The 17,429-nt window shown below is 37.6% G+C and overlaps 1 protein-coding gene across 3 annotated transcripts in view; it reads right to left on the reverse strand.

Annotated features, from left to right (window-relative positions):
• ssh1a (slingshot protein phosphatase 1a) overlaps positions 1 to 17,426 on the reverse strand; it is a 40,904-nt gene extending 23,478 nt beyond the window's left edge. The window contains exons 1-3 of one of the 3 annotated variants that reach the window (XM_056745606.1): positions 16,840 to 16,933; positions 13,289 to 13,326; positions 10,618 to 10,765 (exon numbers count right to left, since the gene is read on the reverse strand). Coding sequence is in view for 2 of the 3 variants with exons in the window: in XM_056745602.1 (XP_056601580.1) it covers positions 13,289 to 13,326; positions 16,840 to 16,914 (113 nt within the window). In the remaining variant the exon portion in view is untranslated. Of the gene's footprint in view, positions 1 to 1,339; positions 1,609 to 10,617; positions 10,766 to 13,288; positions 13,327 to 16,839 lie in introns of those variants that run through there. The other 2 variants (XM_056745602.1, XM_056745604.1) reach the window with 2 other exon arrangements.
• Between the last annotated feature and the right edge of the window lie 3 nt (positions 17,427 to 17,429).

The following is a 17,429-nucleotide window of genomic DNA, read 5'->3' on the forward strand; positions in this document are numbered from 1 at the left end:
AAGAAAAAAACACACATATTCCTCAGAAAAGGCAATATTCACTTACGACAAATATAAATCCAAGGGCACTGAAGTAAAAGATAAACATACTTCAAGTTTTAAAAAATATGTACATCATGTAACCTTATGATTATAAATGTTGGCCAAATTTTTTATTGCAATTGTCCCATTTTTTATTTGTTCCTATTTATTGTGCTCTACACACATACTGTACAGTTCTGTGATGACATTTCACATAAAAGTACAATTCCACACACTGATGTGTTTAATACACAGCCAGATCTGAAAGCTCTTCACATATGACTCTCTGTTATTTAATCACGATTCATTCCAACAGACTTGGTCTCAGACAATATTTGGGAAACGACCATCTGTACACTGTAGAAAAAAGTGCCACATCTACTCTCACATAACACAGACAGCCTGTGACTCCAACAGAACCCAGGGCAAATACAAATCATAGAATCGGACAACCACATGCCATTCTTTCAGATATGCAAACATCACCACTACCTCTGAGGTAATGCAGAAAATCTCTATTATATAAGAACAAAAAAAGTTGCCTGAATGCAGAGACTAAACATTTGATGGGTCAAAGTAAATCAATAGATTGTGACCACTGTAAAGAACAAGCAAATCTAAATAAACAGTGAGCTTAGCAAGTTTACATTTATTTTATGAGCAAAACAAAAGATAGCTGAAAAAAATGAAAATACATTTCAGAATTTCTTAGTAACTGTTAAATCTTTTTTGCTTTAACAGAAGAATGCATTTCAGCTGGCTAAGATTCCAAAAGATTGTGCGAAAATCTTGTTATCCCAACATGACAAGAATATTCAAAAGAGAATTTTGTGTGCTTCCTGAAACAAGAAAACCTGATTATCTAACCAATAATGTAACAAATTTGCCTATTTGATAAATGACTTAAAATAGTGTTAATTGTATTTTTCATTTTACATTGCATTTACAGTACATAAGACATTGTATGTGTGTATTTAAAACTATCTTAAAACTATATTGGGAGAGGTAAATTATTCTTGAATCTCATACTTTTAAAGCAGCCTTGGAACAACTCATATGAAACTGGTTGTTTTCGTACCAAAGACGACAAACAAAGTATAGTAGGATTGTCAGCACAAACACTCCCTATACTGTACAGTCAGCTTCTCTAACAGAGTCAAACATAACCTAAAGCCTAAGCTGATGTGTCCTCTGTACTACTTATGATGCTGCCATGCATCGCAATGAATTAAACGCATGCATAACAATGAATCACGACAAATAAGAATAAATCTGCATCGTTTAGATTTAGCCAATTCTGATTCACAGATTTACTCACATATGGTAGATCTGGCTCTGCGTGACAAACGCATTATCCACGAAGTATGGCATCATCTTCAGCACAACGTCCTGACCGGAGTCTACGACCAGATGCATGCTTGCCGGCTGCAGTGCTTCTCTCTCGGCCGGTTCTGTAGCAGCACGCTACGGTCAGATCTCCAGTCAATGACAAAAGGCATGAATAGGAGAGAAGGAGCGTGTCTGCCCTCCGTAACTCGAGTGTGCGAGCAAGTTCCTGCTGAGCTTCCTTGTGGCGAAATCGCCACACACACTGATGCACTCCCTCCGTCCTCCCTCCCTCTCTATCTCATGTGCTCTGTCTGTAAATAGAGAGGAAGAAAAACCTGTTCCCTACTCTTTGCATTTCTACTGGAATGGTTGAGCCACAACGTGTGTGTGTGTTATCTCTCCTCTGAAATAAGAGCACTCCAAACAACTCTGACAGTGCAAAAATCCCAGCAGGCCACAGAGGTCCTGGTGTCGGTCTAAAAAAGCTTTATTTCAGCAAAATGACAGAGATGATAGAGAGAGGCGGAAGGATTGAGGAGGCACAAAGTACAAAACAAAGCAAAAAAACAGGATCTCTGTGTACTGGAGATTGTGTGGCCGGCAGTAAAAAGAGGAGCTTGTTCCTAAAGATGACAATAAGACGCGTGTTTGCTGTCCTCCCAGCCACGAGCAAAAACCGAGCAAAAACCGAACAAAAGAGAAAAAAACTGGAACCAAACACCTTGATATTCTTAGTGGGGACTCTTCAATGCATGCCACACCCAAAAGTCCTCCGTCCCAGAATCCTCTGTGCCAGCCGCACATGGACTAAACATGGACAGCATCGCCTCGGCACCTGCTACTTCAGCACAAAGTGTTGCACACACCTCTAAATCTCATTAGGAAGTGAGGCAGGGCACGAGGTGTGTGTGTTCTAAATACACTGCAGTAAAGCAAGTGCAGACAGTCTTTCTGGTCAGGCCAGCCGTCTGTACTCAGGTATCTGCCTGTCAAAAAATACAGAGTAATATGTCTCTCACACACACTAGATTAATAGAAGACACTCTTTCTTCTCTTAGCTGATAAATCAGAACAAAGAGTAAACCGAGACTGCAAGACAAAGAAATAGCCTGAAGAAATCTACAGAGATATTCAAGAAGGAAGGAAGCATGAAGATAAAGGGAAATGAAGAGGGAAGTCTAAAATAACCAACAAGGCCAGATGAAGGAGACTGACTGAAGGGTTTTTGACATTTTTACTCTTTTGGATTGTCTACGTTCATGAGTCGCCTCAGTGGTTTGTTCATCCTTAAACAAATAAACAAAATGCTGATATGTTTACATATTTCAAATAAATGTTCTGGGTTCGATACAAGTTCAGCTGTATTGATTACATCTGTGGCACACTGTTGATTTTCACAAAATCCCTCAGTTACGAAAATAAAATGAGTGCAGATGGTCTTGCAATAGAAATCTATTAGGCAAGGCATTCCAGGAAGTCTTACTGATCAAGAAAAAATCCTATACATGCAAAATACAGTGCGTATGAAATTTATTTGACCGTCTGTCATTAAAAAACTTGTAAAAATGAATTATAATTTTCTACTAAATACTGTTTTTATTCCCACATTTTCATACCCAAATTAATACTCAACTTCTTACAAAAGTCAGAAATAAAATCAAGTACAACGTTCAACCATTTAAATTTTTCTATTAAAGTGATCGTTCATCTAAAATGTTATCACTTACCCTCTTATCATTTCAAACCCGTGTGGCTGACTTTCTTTCACAGAACCCAAAAGAAGATATTTTGAAGAATGTCGGTAACTGAACAATGGCAGCACCCATTCACTTCTATTGTATGGACACAAACCAATGCAAGTTGTTCGGCTACCATCATTCTTCAAAATATCTTCTTTTGTGTTCTGCCGAAAACAGAAAGTCACACGGGTTTGAAATGACAAGATGGTGAGTAAATGCTGACAGAATTTAGAATTTTTTGTATTTCTGTAGCTCAGTGATTGTGGGTTCGATCCCAGAGGATTGCACATTCCTATGTATAAAATGTATAGAATAATGCAATGAAAGTCGCTTTGGATAAAAGTGTCTGCCAACTGCATGAATGAAAATGTAAATGTATAACATTATATAAAAAAATTCATAGATAAAAACCATAATTACATTTTAGCATAATAAATACTACTGTGCCTAAAGAGCTTACACATACTGAAGGATTAACCATTACAGAAACATAAGAAATGATTTTGGTAATCGCCCATACTGTTATATATACTGTAACAATACTGTTATAAGCACTGAAATGTATATGCCAGTAAATTTGTAAATGTATTATTAAACATGCTTAATAATGCTTATATATGTAAAAAGGTTTGTGTGAGGGTTTAGGGCTATGCTGACGGTCAGCCCATAGAATCTGTTCTGCCCATTATAAAAGTCCCCACAATGTATAAAACCAAACGTGTGTGTGTGTGCATGTTCTTTAAGTTTGAGTGTAAAAATATACACAAAGTATATTCTAGGTATATTCAAGACAGATTAGCCTCAGTTGCTTCAGCGTGCTAAGTCACAGATCCCATGTGACTCAGCATATCTACGGCAACACTATCAGGACGCCTTCATGCGGCACTTTAAGCAGATCAGGTGTGTGTGTGCGGATGGTGAGGTGCCCTGTCTAGATTACTCCATTGTGCTGAGTGCGCTAGTATACAAAAGATGCCACAGTCGCTTTTCTATATCCCGGGCACGAAAATATGAAAGCCTCTCCTCTTGGGGCAGATGTTACGTAACGTTAACATTCATCTTTAAAGGGAGCTGGAGAAAAAATAGGGGCCGAGAAAATAGAGGGGAGGCACAGTCAGTCTTTTCTCAGGTGTCATTTCGAGAACGGATGATGGATTGCATATGACATCAGAGTTCTCAAATCTACTGTGGCCACATGCCTGTGTTTGCTCCGCCCTTTCTATTAATCATATGAATTGCAGCATACATTTGCCTCAGATAGAATCTTTAAACTGAATCTTTATAAACTGTATTACTTATAATGAAATCACTCTGGTGTTATACTGTACTTTCTGTGAACTATAAAATAATATAAAAAGGTTGTTTAAAACTGGGGTAAAATATTATTCTACGGGATCGTACAATGATATGGAGGAGCGATGGAAGGGGTTATGAAGCGCACTGCAGAATGGAATTAAAAACATCACGTCATTGAATTTAATTTGCCATGTACAATAGACCGACTGCTTTCAAATGCAGACAGGTCACATCTCCCAGAAGCAGTTTTTATCAGACAGCTTCAATGTTTTTATTGTAATCAGTCTTCTTTCCTCCTGGTTTAATTTGTAAGGCATTCAGCATTATTATAAATACCACGTCACAGTTTAAGCAGCCGCACTTCATCAAGTGCCTTTACAATTAAGCAATACTGACATTTACAAATTAAGAGTACCATGTCCAGCAGTAAGAATGCAACACAGATCAGAGAAATCCATGGACAAACACATACCAACACTCAAACCCTGATGTGCAAGACAGGCACACCCAAACATAAACCCGGATCGCTGTGCTTGGCTCCTCCTGCCACTATATCAGTTTGGTGAAATCACAAGCTGGCTCAGTACTGTGCCACATGGTTGATTTCACGGGGAAAGGCTTTTGGCCGGTTCAGAAAGCGTTCCTGAGTACAAGATTCCTTTCAGAGATACTGTACAAGAGGTTTTCTGTCCATAGGGAAAGCATAAAAGGTAGTTCCCAAAGGAACATTTTATTGCTCAGCTTTCGTGAGATTCTGAGTTGTGTTTCATTTACATTTAGTCATTTTATCCAAAGCTACTTACAGAGAGTTCAGGGAGCAATAAGCGATATGTCATACAGGAACAATAATACAATAGGTGCTAATACAAAGTTAATAGTTTCGACAAAAGCTATACCAGAACCTGTTGATAGAAAGGAGAGGGTTTAGCATTTTTTTTTAAGAAGAAGAAATCTCAAAAATATCACAAACTGAGCTCAAATCAAGTCAATATTATTGGAGATTCCAGTATGAACATTTCTCATCAAATGAACCCAAGATTTTTTTATACGTAAAATAAAATTAGTTTTTTTTGTATATTATAAAGGGATATTTTAGACTACCGAAGTTGAGTCTCAGATGTTTCTCCTAAAATCGCTTAAGAAGATATAAAATCCAAACAATTGAGGCATTTATTAAAATACACGAAGAGAATGTAACTGTAAATTTAAAGGGACAGTTCATCTAATATTTACAATTCTCTCATCATTTACTCACTCTCATGTAATTTCAAACTTGAATGACTTCAGTTTCTTTAATAGAACACAAAATAAGATATTTTGAAGAATGTTGGTAACCAAACAACATTGGATCCTATTGACTTGCATTGTATGGATACAAAATCATTAAGACATTTTTTGTAAAACGTTCTTTTGTGTTCCACAGAAGAAAGAGTCATATACAGGTTTGAAATGACATGAGAGTAAAAAGTAATGACATATTTTTCATTTTTGGGCCAACTATCCCTTTACACTCACCTAAAGGATTATTAGGAACACCATACTAATACTGTGTTTAACCCCCTTTCGCCTTCAGAACTGCCTTAATTCTACGTGGCATTGATTCAACAAGGTGATGAAAGCATACTTTAGAAATGTTGGCCCATATTGATAGGATAGCATCTTGCAGTTGATGGAGATTTGTGGGATGCACGAAGCTTCCGTTCCACCACATCCCAAAGATGCTCTATTGGGTTGAGATCTGGTGACTGTGGGGGCCTTTTTAGTACAGAGAACTCATTGTTATGTTCAAGAAACCAATTTGAAATGATTCAAGCATTGTGACATGGTGCATTATCCTGCTGGAAGTAGCCATCAGAGGATGGGTACATGGTGCTCATAAAGAGATGGACATGGTCAGAAACAATGCTCAGGTAGGCCGTGGCATTTAAACGATGCCCAATTGGCACTAAGGGGCCTAAAGTGTGCCAAGAAAACATTCCCCACACCATTACATCACCACCATAATTGCATCAATGAGATACTGAACAGGTGTTCCTAATAATTCTTTAGGTGAGTGTATACTACAAGTAAAAAAAATCTTGGGTTCATTTAATGAGAAATGTTCATACTGGAATCTGCAATAATATTGGCTTTTGAAGGAAACGTCAGGTCAAATCTGAGCTCAGTTTGTGACATTTTTTAGATCTCTTCTGAAACTCACAATGGCCTCTTTACACAGCAAAGGCGGCACAGAAACCGAATCTGAAGCGGTATAAATGTACATTTACACAGACCGTTAATGGGGCTCTAAAGCGTCATAAATGCATTTACACAGTAATTCAATTATGCGAAATAATACCTTAAATTAAACAATCTAAACTCCCCCAAAACAATACTGACACTAATAATAACAATGCATATTGAAAAGACGCCATAAGTTTTAAAAAGAACAAAACGTCACTGTCGACCAAGTTAACAATTCCGGTGTTACAGTTAATGTTACCAGATCGTTGTCGTGTATGAAATATTGTCCTCAATGAGATCATTTTGGATATATAACGACAAAATCTTTGTCGTTAAATTTGTCGTATTGCATTTCAATCCTAGGCCGATGAAAATAATTTATGCTACTAGGGCCGGGCATCTGTGCACAAGCGCTAATGTCCCCATTACTACTGTCCTCACTTTACGATCTGGACCGAAGCACACTTATATTATTATGATGCAACTGTTTTGAGGTACACCGTAAGAAAAGCACACAGTCTCTCATCACAATTAATAATGTTAAAAAGGAGAGGAGCTAAAGGATGAATTTAAACAATTCATGTCATGAGTTAAAAAACTAAAAAAATCTGTATTCCGCACACACACAGTCACAGTCAAAGACAATTATCCTCCAAACATTTAAATGTAATTTGCCATTAAAAACTAATCTAAACTATATGAATGGCTGAAAATCTCAAAAGTCTCAAAATGTACATCATTCATTCAAACTGTGCCACAGCCTGACTAAGTAAACAGCCACAGCACAAACATTAATACTCCAAACATTTTATAAAGAAACGAAAAATGTATGTTTGAATTATTTAAAAAAAATCTGTCATTAATAGCCTACAAATGCAGCTGTGTGTTATTGTCTTCATATTCACTCTCTCGCTTTCTTCTGACATGACAATGACTTATTTTAGAGCGGCTTTAATACACCTTCATTTACACTAATCCTGAGCCGCATCAGAGTCGCCTTTGATACTAGGCTCTGGAAGGGTCAGAGATGGCATATTTTAGATCGGCTTTCATGCGGTATTGCGTCCTCACACAGAAATGTAATCCGCCACAGAGACGCCTTAACTCGCCTGTGTAAAGATGACATTGGAGACATTTGTGAGATTTTTGTGTCGTTTTAGGATAAATATTTGAGACACATGATAGACACATCAAATATTTCCATTTGCTCTCAAATGGCATGGTGGTGCAGAAAAAGTCATTGAGATATTAAAATAGATCTCATCGATTATTTTTTTATTTATGGGTTTATACATCCGTGAGTTCTGATGCTGATTCTGTTTACATAACTAGGGATGTTTAAGGTCCTTCTTTGGTTTATGGAGTGTCCAACAACAAGTTTATTTACATAGAAGGTGTAAAAACACCATTATTTCGGAATGATAGACAGTTATTCTTACCTTACTTCTTGACTGACATTCGTTCCGTGATTTATCTGTCAATTCCCCTCCATCCCTTCCGCTATCCTAATCTGATGTGATTGGTCAGAAGGTCTACGAGCTACAGTGTTTGGGGTAGAATAGTGGGTTCGCGGATTGGACTAGGGATGACTCGTTTGAATGATTCAGAGTCAACTCCCTTTTTTCCAAGCCACTAACTTTGTTCACTTTCGGATTTAAAACCTGGCAGACTGTTTACTTTCAATGACGGCAACATTACACACTGCATGTAATGTCATTTTAATGATCTCATGTTATGAACTCTTTATATAAAATGCTGCATCAAAACCAAAAACTACAACACCATTGCCAAAATTTCCTACAGTTATTACGACATGTACAGTAAAATTTTACTTTATGTAATTTGAAATAATAACCTTGCTGCAACACAAATGGGCAGAACTATGTAACAGAATTAAAAAATGTAGCTATAATTTGTAAAATAAAATACATAGAGACATGAAATCTGCTTTGATATTCTGAATCAGAAGACATAGTAAGAGTCAGTTACATGAACAAAACATTCAAACAGTGTATCTGAATCATTTAAGTGGTGGCATCCATCAGCCTTTCACAATCCATATGTGAAGCCCTGCACGTATCGACTGCAGATTCTTGCCATAACGCATCTCATATCTTCACGCCATTTCAAGCGAATATAAGACAGGTGGGCCTTAGGTAAGCTAAAAGGAATCTGTGAGGTTTAAATGCTTTCCAACTAGCTATTCATTGTGTAACATAGGGTGTAACTCCAATGTTCAGTGTAAATTCAATGATCTCATGCAGGGACGCATGTCTAAACGTGTGTATAAACAAACTAGAGTACATCACATATTGAGAACTGTCCCATCACTGAAATGACAGGTTATGAAACGTGCACATACAGATACACATGATCATTACAAAACAGTCAACCTCATACCAGGATCTCTTCTATGAGGCAACAGCTTGTTTTTCAAAGTATTTCATGTATTTTAAAGTGCTTTGAGTTTTTATCTTTTGAATGTAAATCCTTCATCAATGAAATTGCTCTTCGTGCATGAAGTTTGCTGATGCATCTATTCTTACGTTGATTTTATTAAGCTCCATCCATCCTTTTCACTAGTGACTTCATCCTAACCTTGTTTTTCCTCATTAAAAGTGGATTTGTCCTACATGAGCCTCTAGGACATCCTGTTCCCACAACAATATTTTTGTTAGTTTGCATTAATCTGGAGAGAGCTATGATCTGCAGAGTTTTGGAATAAAGGTCATGTTTAAGTTAAATTGAAGTTCCTATTCTTGTAGCAGCATGACAAATACAAAGGACCCCAAAATATTAGCTAACAATTTACACTTCGTCGCAAATAATTAAACAAAGTGGAAACAAATTCGAATGTCGAGCGAAAAGGAATGTCAAAGGGGAAAATTTGTGGGCGTGGCTTGCGTTTTTCACTGTGAATTGATTGGATGTGTAAAACAACTGTTCTATTGATTTTTGGCAGCAGACTGACAGTTGAAGGGGAGGAGTTAACGGGTGATCTGGCCAAGCTGTCTAGTTTACTTTATTTGAGATTGATAGTCATTTCAGGGCCTCAGTGCATTTTCAGATATTAACTGAAGATTATGTGTTACATGAATGTTAAAATAAAATGACCCACATTGATAAGATTTTTACTACAAATGGTGCGATATAAATAAGAATTATCATTTTTGATTTCACTGGGACTTTAAAGTACTTCTTTGCATTTCATACAGGCGCTGTGACAAACCATGGACTTTTCCACAAAGTTTGACAAAAAAAATATTTATAATGAATTATTAAAACTATATGCTTTCATTATGTTCATTATTCACCTTTTTCCAAAAGTTTCGCTTAAAAACTCTTTCATTCAAACAAATGCCACTCGGTTTTGTCATCTAATGCAACAATCATAAATCTTTTTTAAGTATAGACTTATGCATGTAAATATGTTTTCAAGCCAATGTGTTTTTTTATTTCTCATTGTAAGGAAATTCTGCTGAGCAGAGAGGTGCTTGGGGAATAGAGTCTTATCTGTGAGTCACAGGAAAAAACGAAAATCAGACACAGCCTCCATTGTGTTGACAATCGCAAAAGCTGGAATCCCAGACTCCTTTTCTCATATCCTGTTATTACAGAAACCGTAAAGCACTGAATTCTGTCCTATCAAAGAGAGACAGACTCACAAAATGCGCTTAAAATATGCTCAGAGAACAACAAATTCTCTATTATCATTTCAGATAACCATTTTTAGATTCTTAATGCCACATATGCTTTTGTCCAGAATGACGGTCAAACAACATTAGTGAGTTTTTCATCAGGTAACCTTACTGGTACACTGGCTCGTCCACATTTTTAACGTCAAATAAAAAAAGACGGCAGTCATTTCTGTAACATACACATAATACCATAACTGGAGGAATAGTGCATTTAGATTTTTATACCGTGAGTACATTTTTTTTAAAGGCAATAACAGAAACATCACAGTTGCTTTACTGTAAATTACTCTATAAAAAAGAAACTGACTAACCACTTTAAAATCAACACAATAGCTATTTCCTGAGCAATGTGACCTTTAGGATGAGAAATCTTTCTCTGTAGACATCCTCTTCCTTTACAAGCACCCTGACATTCCTGGCCTGTTATGTTGTTGTTATTTGACCCTTCAGGACTGTTACCTAGATAGCAACATTGAAATAAAGATGAAGCTAGATACACAACTTTGACAAAAGGACAATTTATCTCTTTAAACTTTTCTTTTACCCGTTTCAATGACCTTGATTCTGAGTCTGAAAACACAGAGACATTAGTCTGATCCCTAAGGACACAATCCCTGGTTTAGAAGACCCTCTAAAACAGTGGTTCTCAATCCTGGTCCTCGCCGACCCCTGCTCTGCATATTTTGTGTCTCTCTCTTGTTTAACACAGCTGATTTAAATGGCCAGCTCGTTAGAAGAGAGCTCAATGAATGAATCGTTCCGATTGACATGCTCCCTGAACAGTGTTCATTGCTCTATACTCACAGCACACAGGAAATCCGATGAAGTTAGCGTCCTCACACAAACCAAATCTACTACGGGAGTTTGAAGGGTTATTAAACTGTTATCTTGAGATTTGCGTAGTCACGCTTAGTGCCCTTTGGATGGAACATATACGCTAATTTGAACTGGAATTATGGCAGAATATCTGTGATGTTTACTTTGCAGGGCTCTTAAGGGCATATTGAACAAACCTCCGAAGCTGTAGGAGCAGCATACGAAATATGCAGAGCGGGGGACCGCAAGGACCAGGATTGAGGACCACTGCTCTAAAAGATACATAAATTGAAAAAGCTGTTTCTATGGAATGCAGTATGGGATAAAAACAAAGTAAAAAACTGAAAAGTCGACCCTTCTTATATATGTTTGCTGTAGTTTCAATCATAATTTAATTATGATATCCTGATGCATCACAATGATGATGTAGCATAAATCATGTTGTGTAAATTATGTAAATTATGACACATGTATTGTAGTAGTGAAACGGATTGCGCCGTACAGTTCGGAATGCATGTGGCCCGCGGATTAAGTGTAAGTTTATTCATCACAGAGTAAAATATTGTTTTAGTGCGCATAAGCGCTCTCTCTCCATTGTTGAGTACAATATTAAATCGCCTTGTTGCGTATCTCTTAACTTAAAGGAAAGTTTCATCTCAAAATCAAAATTGTTATTTTTTACTCACCCACAAGACCCTCAACATGTTTTAAGAGTTCACAAGAGCACTTCGACGCATGTGCATTCGGTGGGGGTAGATGGCGACTTTCTGATTGACAACCCGGAAGCGCAACTCTGTTTACAAGCAGACGCATGCTGTATATAAACTGATCTTCGCAGAATGTCTGATGATTTCGAGGAAGACTTGCACTTTTTTTGCCCAACCATACACCTAATGAGCATGCATTGAAGTGCTCTCGTGAACGCGCAGCGTAGACTGACAAGACATGGGAGAATATATCGAATTAAGTCGTTGATTTGATTGTTTTTTGCACATAAAGTGTTGTCGTCGCTTCAAAAAATTGAAGCCACTAAGAAACAAATGGACCAATTTAACGGATGTCTTTAGTACTTTTCTTGACCTTGACAACAATTATAACCGTGATGTCTATGAGGAGGCCTGGAAATCTCTTGGATGTCACCTAAAATATATTTATTTGTGTTCCGAAGTAGCCAGAAGATCTTAAAACATGTTGAATGAAAAATTGACACAATTTTGAGATTTCATTTTCCTATAAACTGCAGGGTAAACTAGCTGTAAAGTTAAAGTAATCTTGTCAATGCGTAAGCCAATGAGTAAATCACGCGATCTACGTGCAATTTTGACGCGCAACCCACTCATGATTCAATAATGCATATAAGATGACTAGAGAAAGTCATCCTTTTGTCAGCTGTTTACTCTGACTGCTCGTTTATTTCATACTTTTTTATAATACATGTATAGTGTATGACACAGCCTAGAAGATAAATAATAACCGTTTAGAAACAAGATTCTCTGTTAAATTAATCTGTTGATATCTTCAGAGTGTCTTCACAACTTTTTATAAAATTCTCTAAACAACTTATATAACAAAACTATGATGAGTATTTACATTAGCTGATCTGAATTTTTTTCCGATCTGTGGCACAAAATCCATAATATGATCCGAACGATGAATTTTGTGATCTGTTGCTCTACTAATGTATTGGAATGCAAATCATATTGTGAGCAAACTGATACATATCCCATATAAACATCCCCGCTTTTTTTGATCTGTCCTGAATAACAAACAACCTGACAACCAAAAGGCAGGTATTTATACAGTGGCTGAAAGAGGTTTCCTTTACGTTAAACCCATTTGACTTCCCTTAGGAACTATAGATCTGGAACCGCAATAAAACCTGTCAATGAGCATCTATGAATGTAATAAGACCCACCCTGGCATTGGAGCCGCAGTGAAAGTAGTGATCAGACGACTGGGCCCAGATAACCTTTATTATATGTGTTACAGAAGAACCATCTCTCAAACGCGTCTTAACAGCAGGGTGTGATGAGAACTCATCCTATCATTCAACTGGCAGACTCTTCATCATCTGCTTTTGACAGATTGATGCTTGAGAAGAGACACAGACGTCCATTCACTGTTTCCATTTCTTACACACACATACAAAACAGATATATAAATTACCTCTGATTCAGCCGACGCTCATCGTCACTTCCAAAGTCCTGGCAAAACAAATATTGAAAAAGAAAACAGAGGTTAGTTGTCTACACCAGGAATGAGTATTGAGACCTCTAAAATAGAAAATGGTCATCCTATTTTAAACATCCACATTATAAGTTTCCCTTACAAATTCAACTATTGTCAAAATGTCAGCAAAATCCGAACTAAACAACTGAGACGCCAGAATTGCTCCGGTCCCAAAACTTTTCTAAAATCCACAACGTCACACAATTTAACAGTCTGGTTAATGCTTTCCCTCTTGATCTCAGCTAAACATCCTGACCAAGATTTCTCAGCTAATGCACAATGTTCTAAATTTGCACCCTATACACACATGTGCGCCCTAGATAACAAAAAGGTTAATATTTCACCATTCACAGTAGTGTCGAATGACAAAAAAGAAATGTTCTCCTAACCCACACTTCTCAGAGCTCGAACAGTGCGACATAAAAAAAACGCGGCCTTGAAGATAAAGTTTCATCATAACAAAGAGTGTTTTTAAAATAGTTCCTCATTGTATGGGAATATGACAGCCCCAGTTATTAGGTTACAGAAAGGCGAGTGTGCCGCGGTCATATGGGACGGATGCCTGATGGGGGAGAAACCATGTCCACATCAAAAATCGGGCGTGCCAGGGTTCGTCACGTAGTTAAATCTGTCTCTATATGGAGAAGGCGGATTATTGAAATTTATAAGCAGCGGTGAAGTACGGAAACAAAGAGATTTCTAAACAGAAACAGGTTCTGAAGGTGTGAATCTTTTCGTTATGCATTACAATCTAGTGGATGAACAGAACATCACAAATAAGGTGTAGAGAAATTTAATTTAATTCAATTTAATTTTGTTTGTTCTGTTCACTGTGTTTATCATATTGATTTGGAACAACTCGAGGGTGAGTAAATAATGACAGAATGTTTTATTTTTGGGGTGAACTGTCCCTTTAAAGTCATTATGCAAAATCGATTGCAACCTATTTTATACCTGTGATGTATTTCTGAGTAAAACTACATTTACAATAAAAAACAAACTGGATGGGACTTGAACAAATATTTAGGAATGGACTCAATAATCAAAAAGGTTTACAATAGAATGAGAGGATGGAGGATAAGAGATCAAAAGGATAAAGTGACATTAGTCCATCAGGCAAAGCTGTTTCAGATCTAGATACATTTTGATAAAAACTCCAGTCAACACAATAGCTTTCCTCAGAATTTTGTGCCCAAGTAGACCAAAACTTGAATTGCAAAAGCAAAGGGGGTCAGGTTGAATGTTGACCTAAAAAGCACAATAGCTTCCCTTATAAAACTATGTGGTTGGTTACTGTAGTAAAACTAAAATTCATTGTTGTAGGGGTTTCACACACGTGCCACCCTGGAGATGAAGATTAACCAAACATTCATCATTACATCACCATCTCTCAAACCCTGTTTTCCTCTCCTTTTGCTGTTCATTCTGTCAGTCAACCTATCTCTCTCTGAGTGTCTCTATCATTTTTTCCTTTCCAATCCATCTCTCCGTCTCTCTGTGTGCATGAAAGAGAATGACATCATTGCAGCTGCATGTGCTCAGACTGTGTGTATGAGATGTGCTGTGAATTCTAAATAGTCTGCATGTCCTCGCCCCCAAACATACGCTGGACCTTTATGGCACTTTTCATAGATTACATTTTTTGAAACAAATAAGTTAACCCGATCCTGATATTTTGATCAACATGATGCATAAATCACGCCTTCAACTGCGTCCATATAAATATGAGTAGGTCTCATAATTCAATCTCCATCATCCCAGAATGGCAATTCAAATGTGCACAACCAGTGCCCCCTACTGGCTTTAACCTGCAACATGCATTTCTATGACAACTATGATGTCAGTGGAACTATCATGAGGGTGGAGTTCTTAGTGGAGGAAAAGCACTTTAAAACCTGAAAGGAACATTTGGAAAATGCAGCTTTCTGACACTCTTCAGGAAAAACACATGAGAATCACGAAGAATGAACAGCAATACAACTCTCCAAGTGAGTCTTGTTAAAAAGGTTTAAACAGGAGGTCTTTCATCGCATGAGAGGAGTTTAGCTGTGCCAGGGAACAATGACTCAGATTTAAATGTCTGCGCAGGCCTCAGGGGGAAAGACCTTCAACTCACACACGAAGACCTGACGCTCATTATGGGCTGCTTCCAAATCTGCCCCAGTGTTACAGTAGCAATGTGGAAACAGACGTTTAATGCAGTGGCTAGGAGAATGTGTGGGAGCACAATCCAGATTAGGAACTAAATAGGAATGGCATTGCAGAGCATTTCTCTGATTGGAATTCGTTGTTTATCCTCTCTCAAAATGTCATGCCTACAGTTGCACAAACCTCTCCAATCCACATGACATCAGCAATGCGTTATAGATTTTTACAAACATAACCATAATATACATAGAAAGGATTGACATACTCTGTATATCCTGTATACCCATCTTAAGAATTGGCAGGACTTCCATGAATATTCGTGAATATTACTGAGCGTGCGTGTATGAATGGAAATACATCGTATTTGGGGTTTGTTCTCCACCATGTGATTTTCCTTCACAATTGTACGTCCACAGATTGTATAGGAGTGGCAACAAAATACAAAAGTCTGCTATTTATCAAACTCAGCATGTCACTTGAGATACTCTTTAAGGTACGTTTATGGAAAATATATGTTGGTCATATTATATTTTTTTCTTAGATTTCTGTATAATCCCTATCCATGAACAATTTTCTTAAAATATAGGAGTTATATTAGTTCATATTCTTTGGTGTACTACAAAGTTCAGCACGATCAAGTAAACTACAGTATAATGTCAAAAGATTATAACTGTCCCTTAGAAAATTAACCATGGCTCCACTATTTGTAGTAACCATAGTAACCACAAATGTTACAATTGTCTCACCATACCAGTAACCACAGTTCAACCACAAAATATGCAGCGTTAGTCTGCAAAAAAAAAACCGGGCGGTTACAATTATTTATTATTAAAAAAATAAAGGATTTGGTGACTGAAGTGATTTGGATCAAACTCATCTGACTCCATTGACTTTACATCCGATCCCAAACAAACACCTGTCCGAGATCCTAAGGGCTGAGTGACTACCTTAAACAAATCATCTTTAAAATATCTCAAGACGACGCCATATACAGTGCAAAAATGTTAATTCCGACCTCTTTTATCCGCTGTACAAACACACACACACGGCGAAACGTTTAACAGTTGTATCAATCCGTTTACAAAGCATGCACAGAGAATATTGAACCATGTGCCAGCTCAAACATCATAATACAGAGTGACACAGCGTTGCAATAAGTCGCGTCGTTAGAAGTACGTAGTATGATGGGTCTGTTTGCATCGTTTGGATTTCTCCATCAACCCTAATGGCATCCCGCTAGTTAGCCCTACAACCGGAGACGTATTAGCATCGGGCCTACACGATTCATGAGTTTATTTTGTAACGTTATTTCTGTCATTCATCTGTTTATTTCCGCTTACCTCCCCCGCGGTGGCGGTGCTGGAAGTGGACGCGGCGCTGGGAGTGGGCGAGCGCTGCAGGGTAACCAGAGCCATGAAGGAAGATCTCCCAGCACAACAGCGGTATCACAGTCTAAACCCACTAGCGGATTTCCCCCAAGCAGCAACGCCAGTCAAACGGGGCTTGTGGTGTCCAGTCCAAACGCTTGAAGGGACCGCTGTTAGAAAGACATTGTTGTGTTTGTGGCGCTGGTTCCGTTTTGACATGAGCTGGATGATGATGATGATGATGATGGTGTTGGTGGTGCACACAGTCCCTCACAATCGTCTGCTGCCTTTAGATGATACAGTTACTCATCATACTATAATGTCCATCCGAAACCTCCTGGTGGTGGCGCGGGGGAGAAAATAAAGCTTTTAATACTCCTCTTCGACAAAGTTGTGTTGCTTAGGTTTGTAAAAAGCAGATTTAAAATTTAAATCTCAACGTTAACAATTAAAGTTTGGTCACGCTTAGTCGGATGTTAGAATAGCGTTTTATTTGTAAATGTTTATAGGGGACGATGTTGTTTATACAACGATAATTATAGTACGTTTATAAATCATATAAG

The sequence above is a fragment of the Triplophysa dalaica genome, chromosome 4 (genome assembly GCF_015846415.1).
Source record: "Triplophysa dalaica isolate WHDGS20190420 chromosome 4, ASM1584641v1, whole genome shotgun sequence".
In the NCBI taxonomy this organism is placed as follows: domain Eukaryota; kingdom Metazoa; phylum Chordata; class Actinopteri; order Cypriniformes; family Nemacheilidae; genus Triplophysa; species Triplophysa dalaica.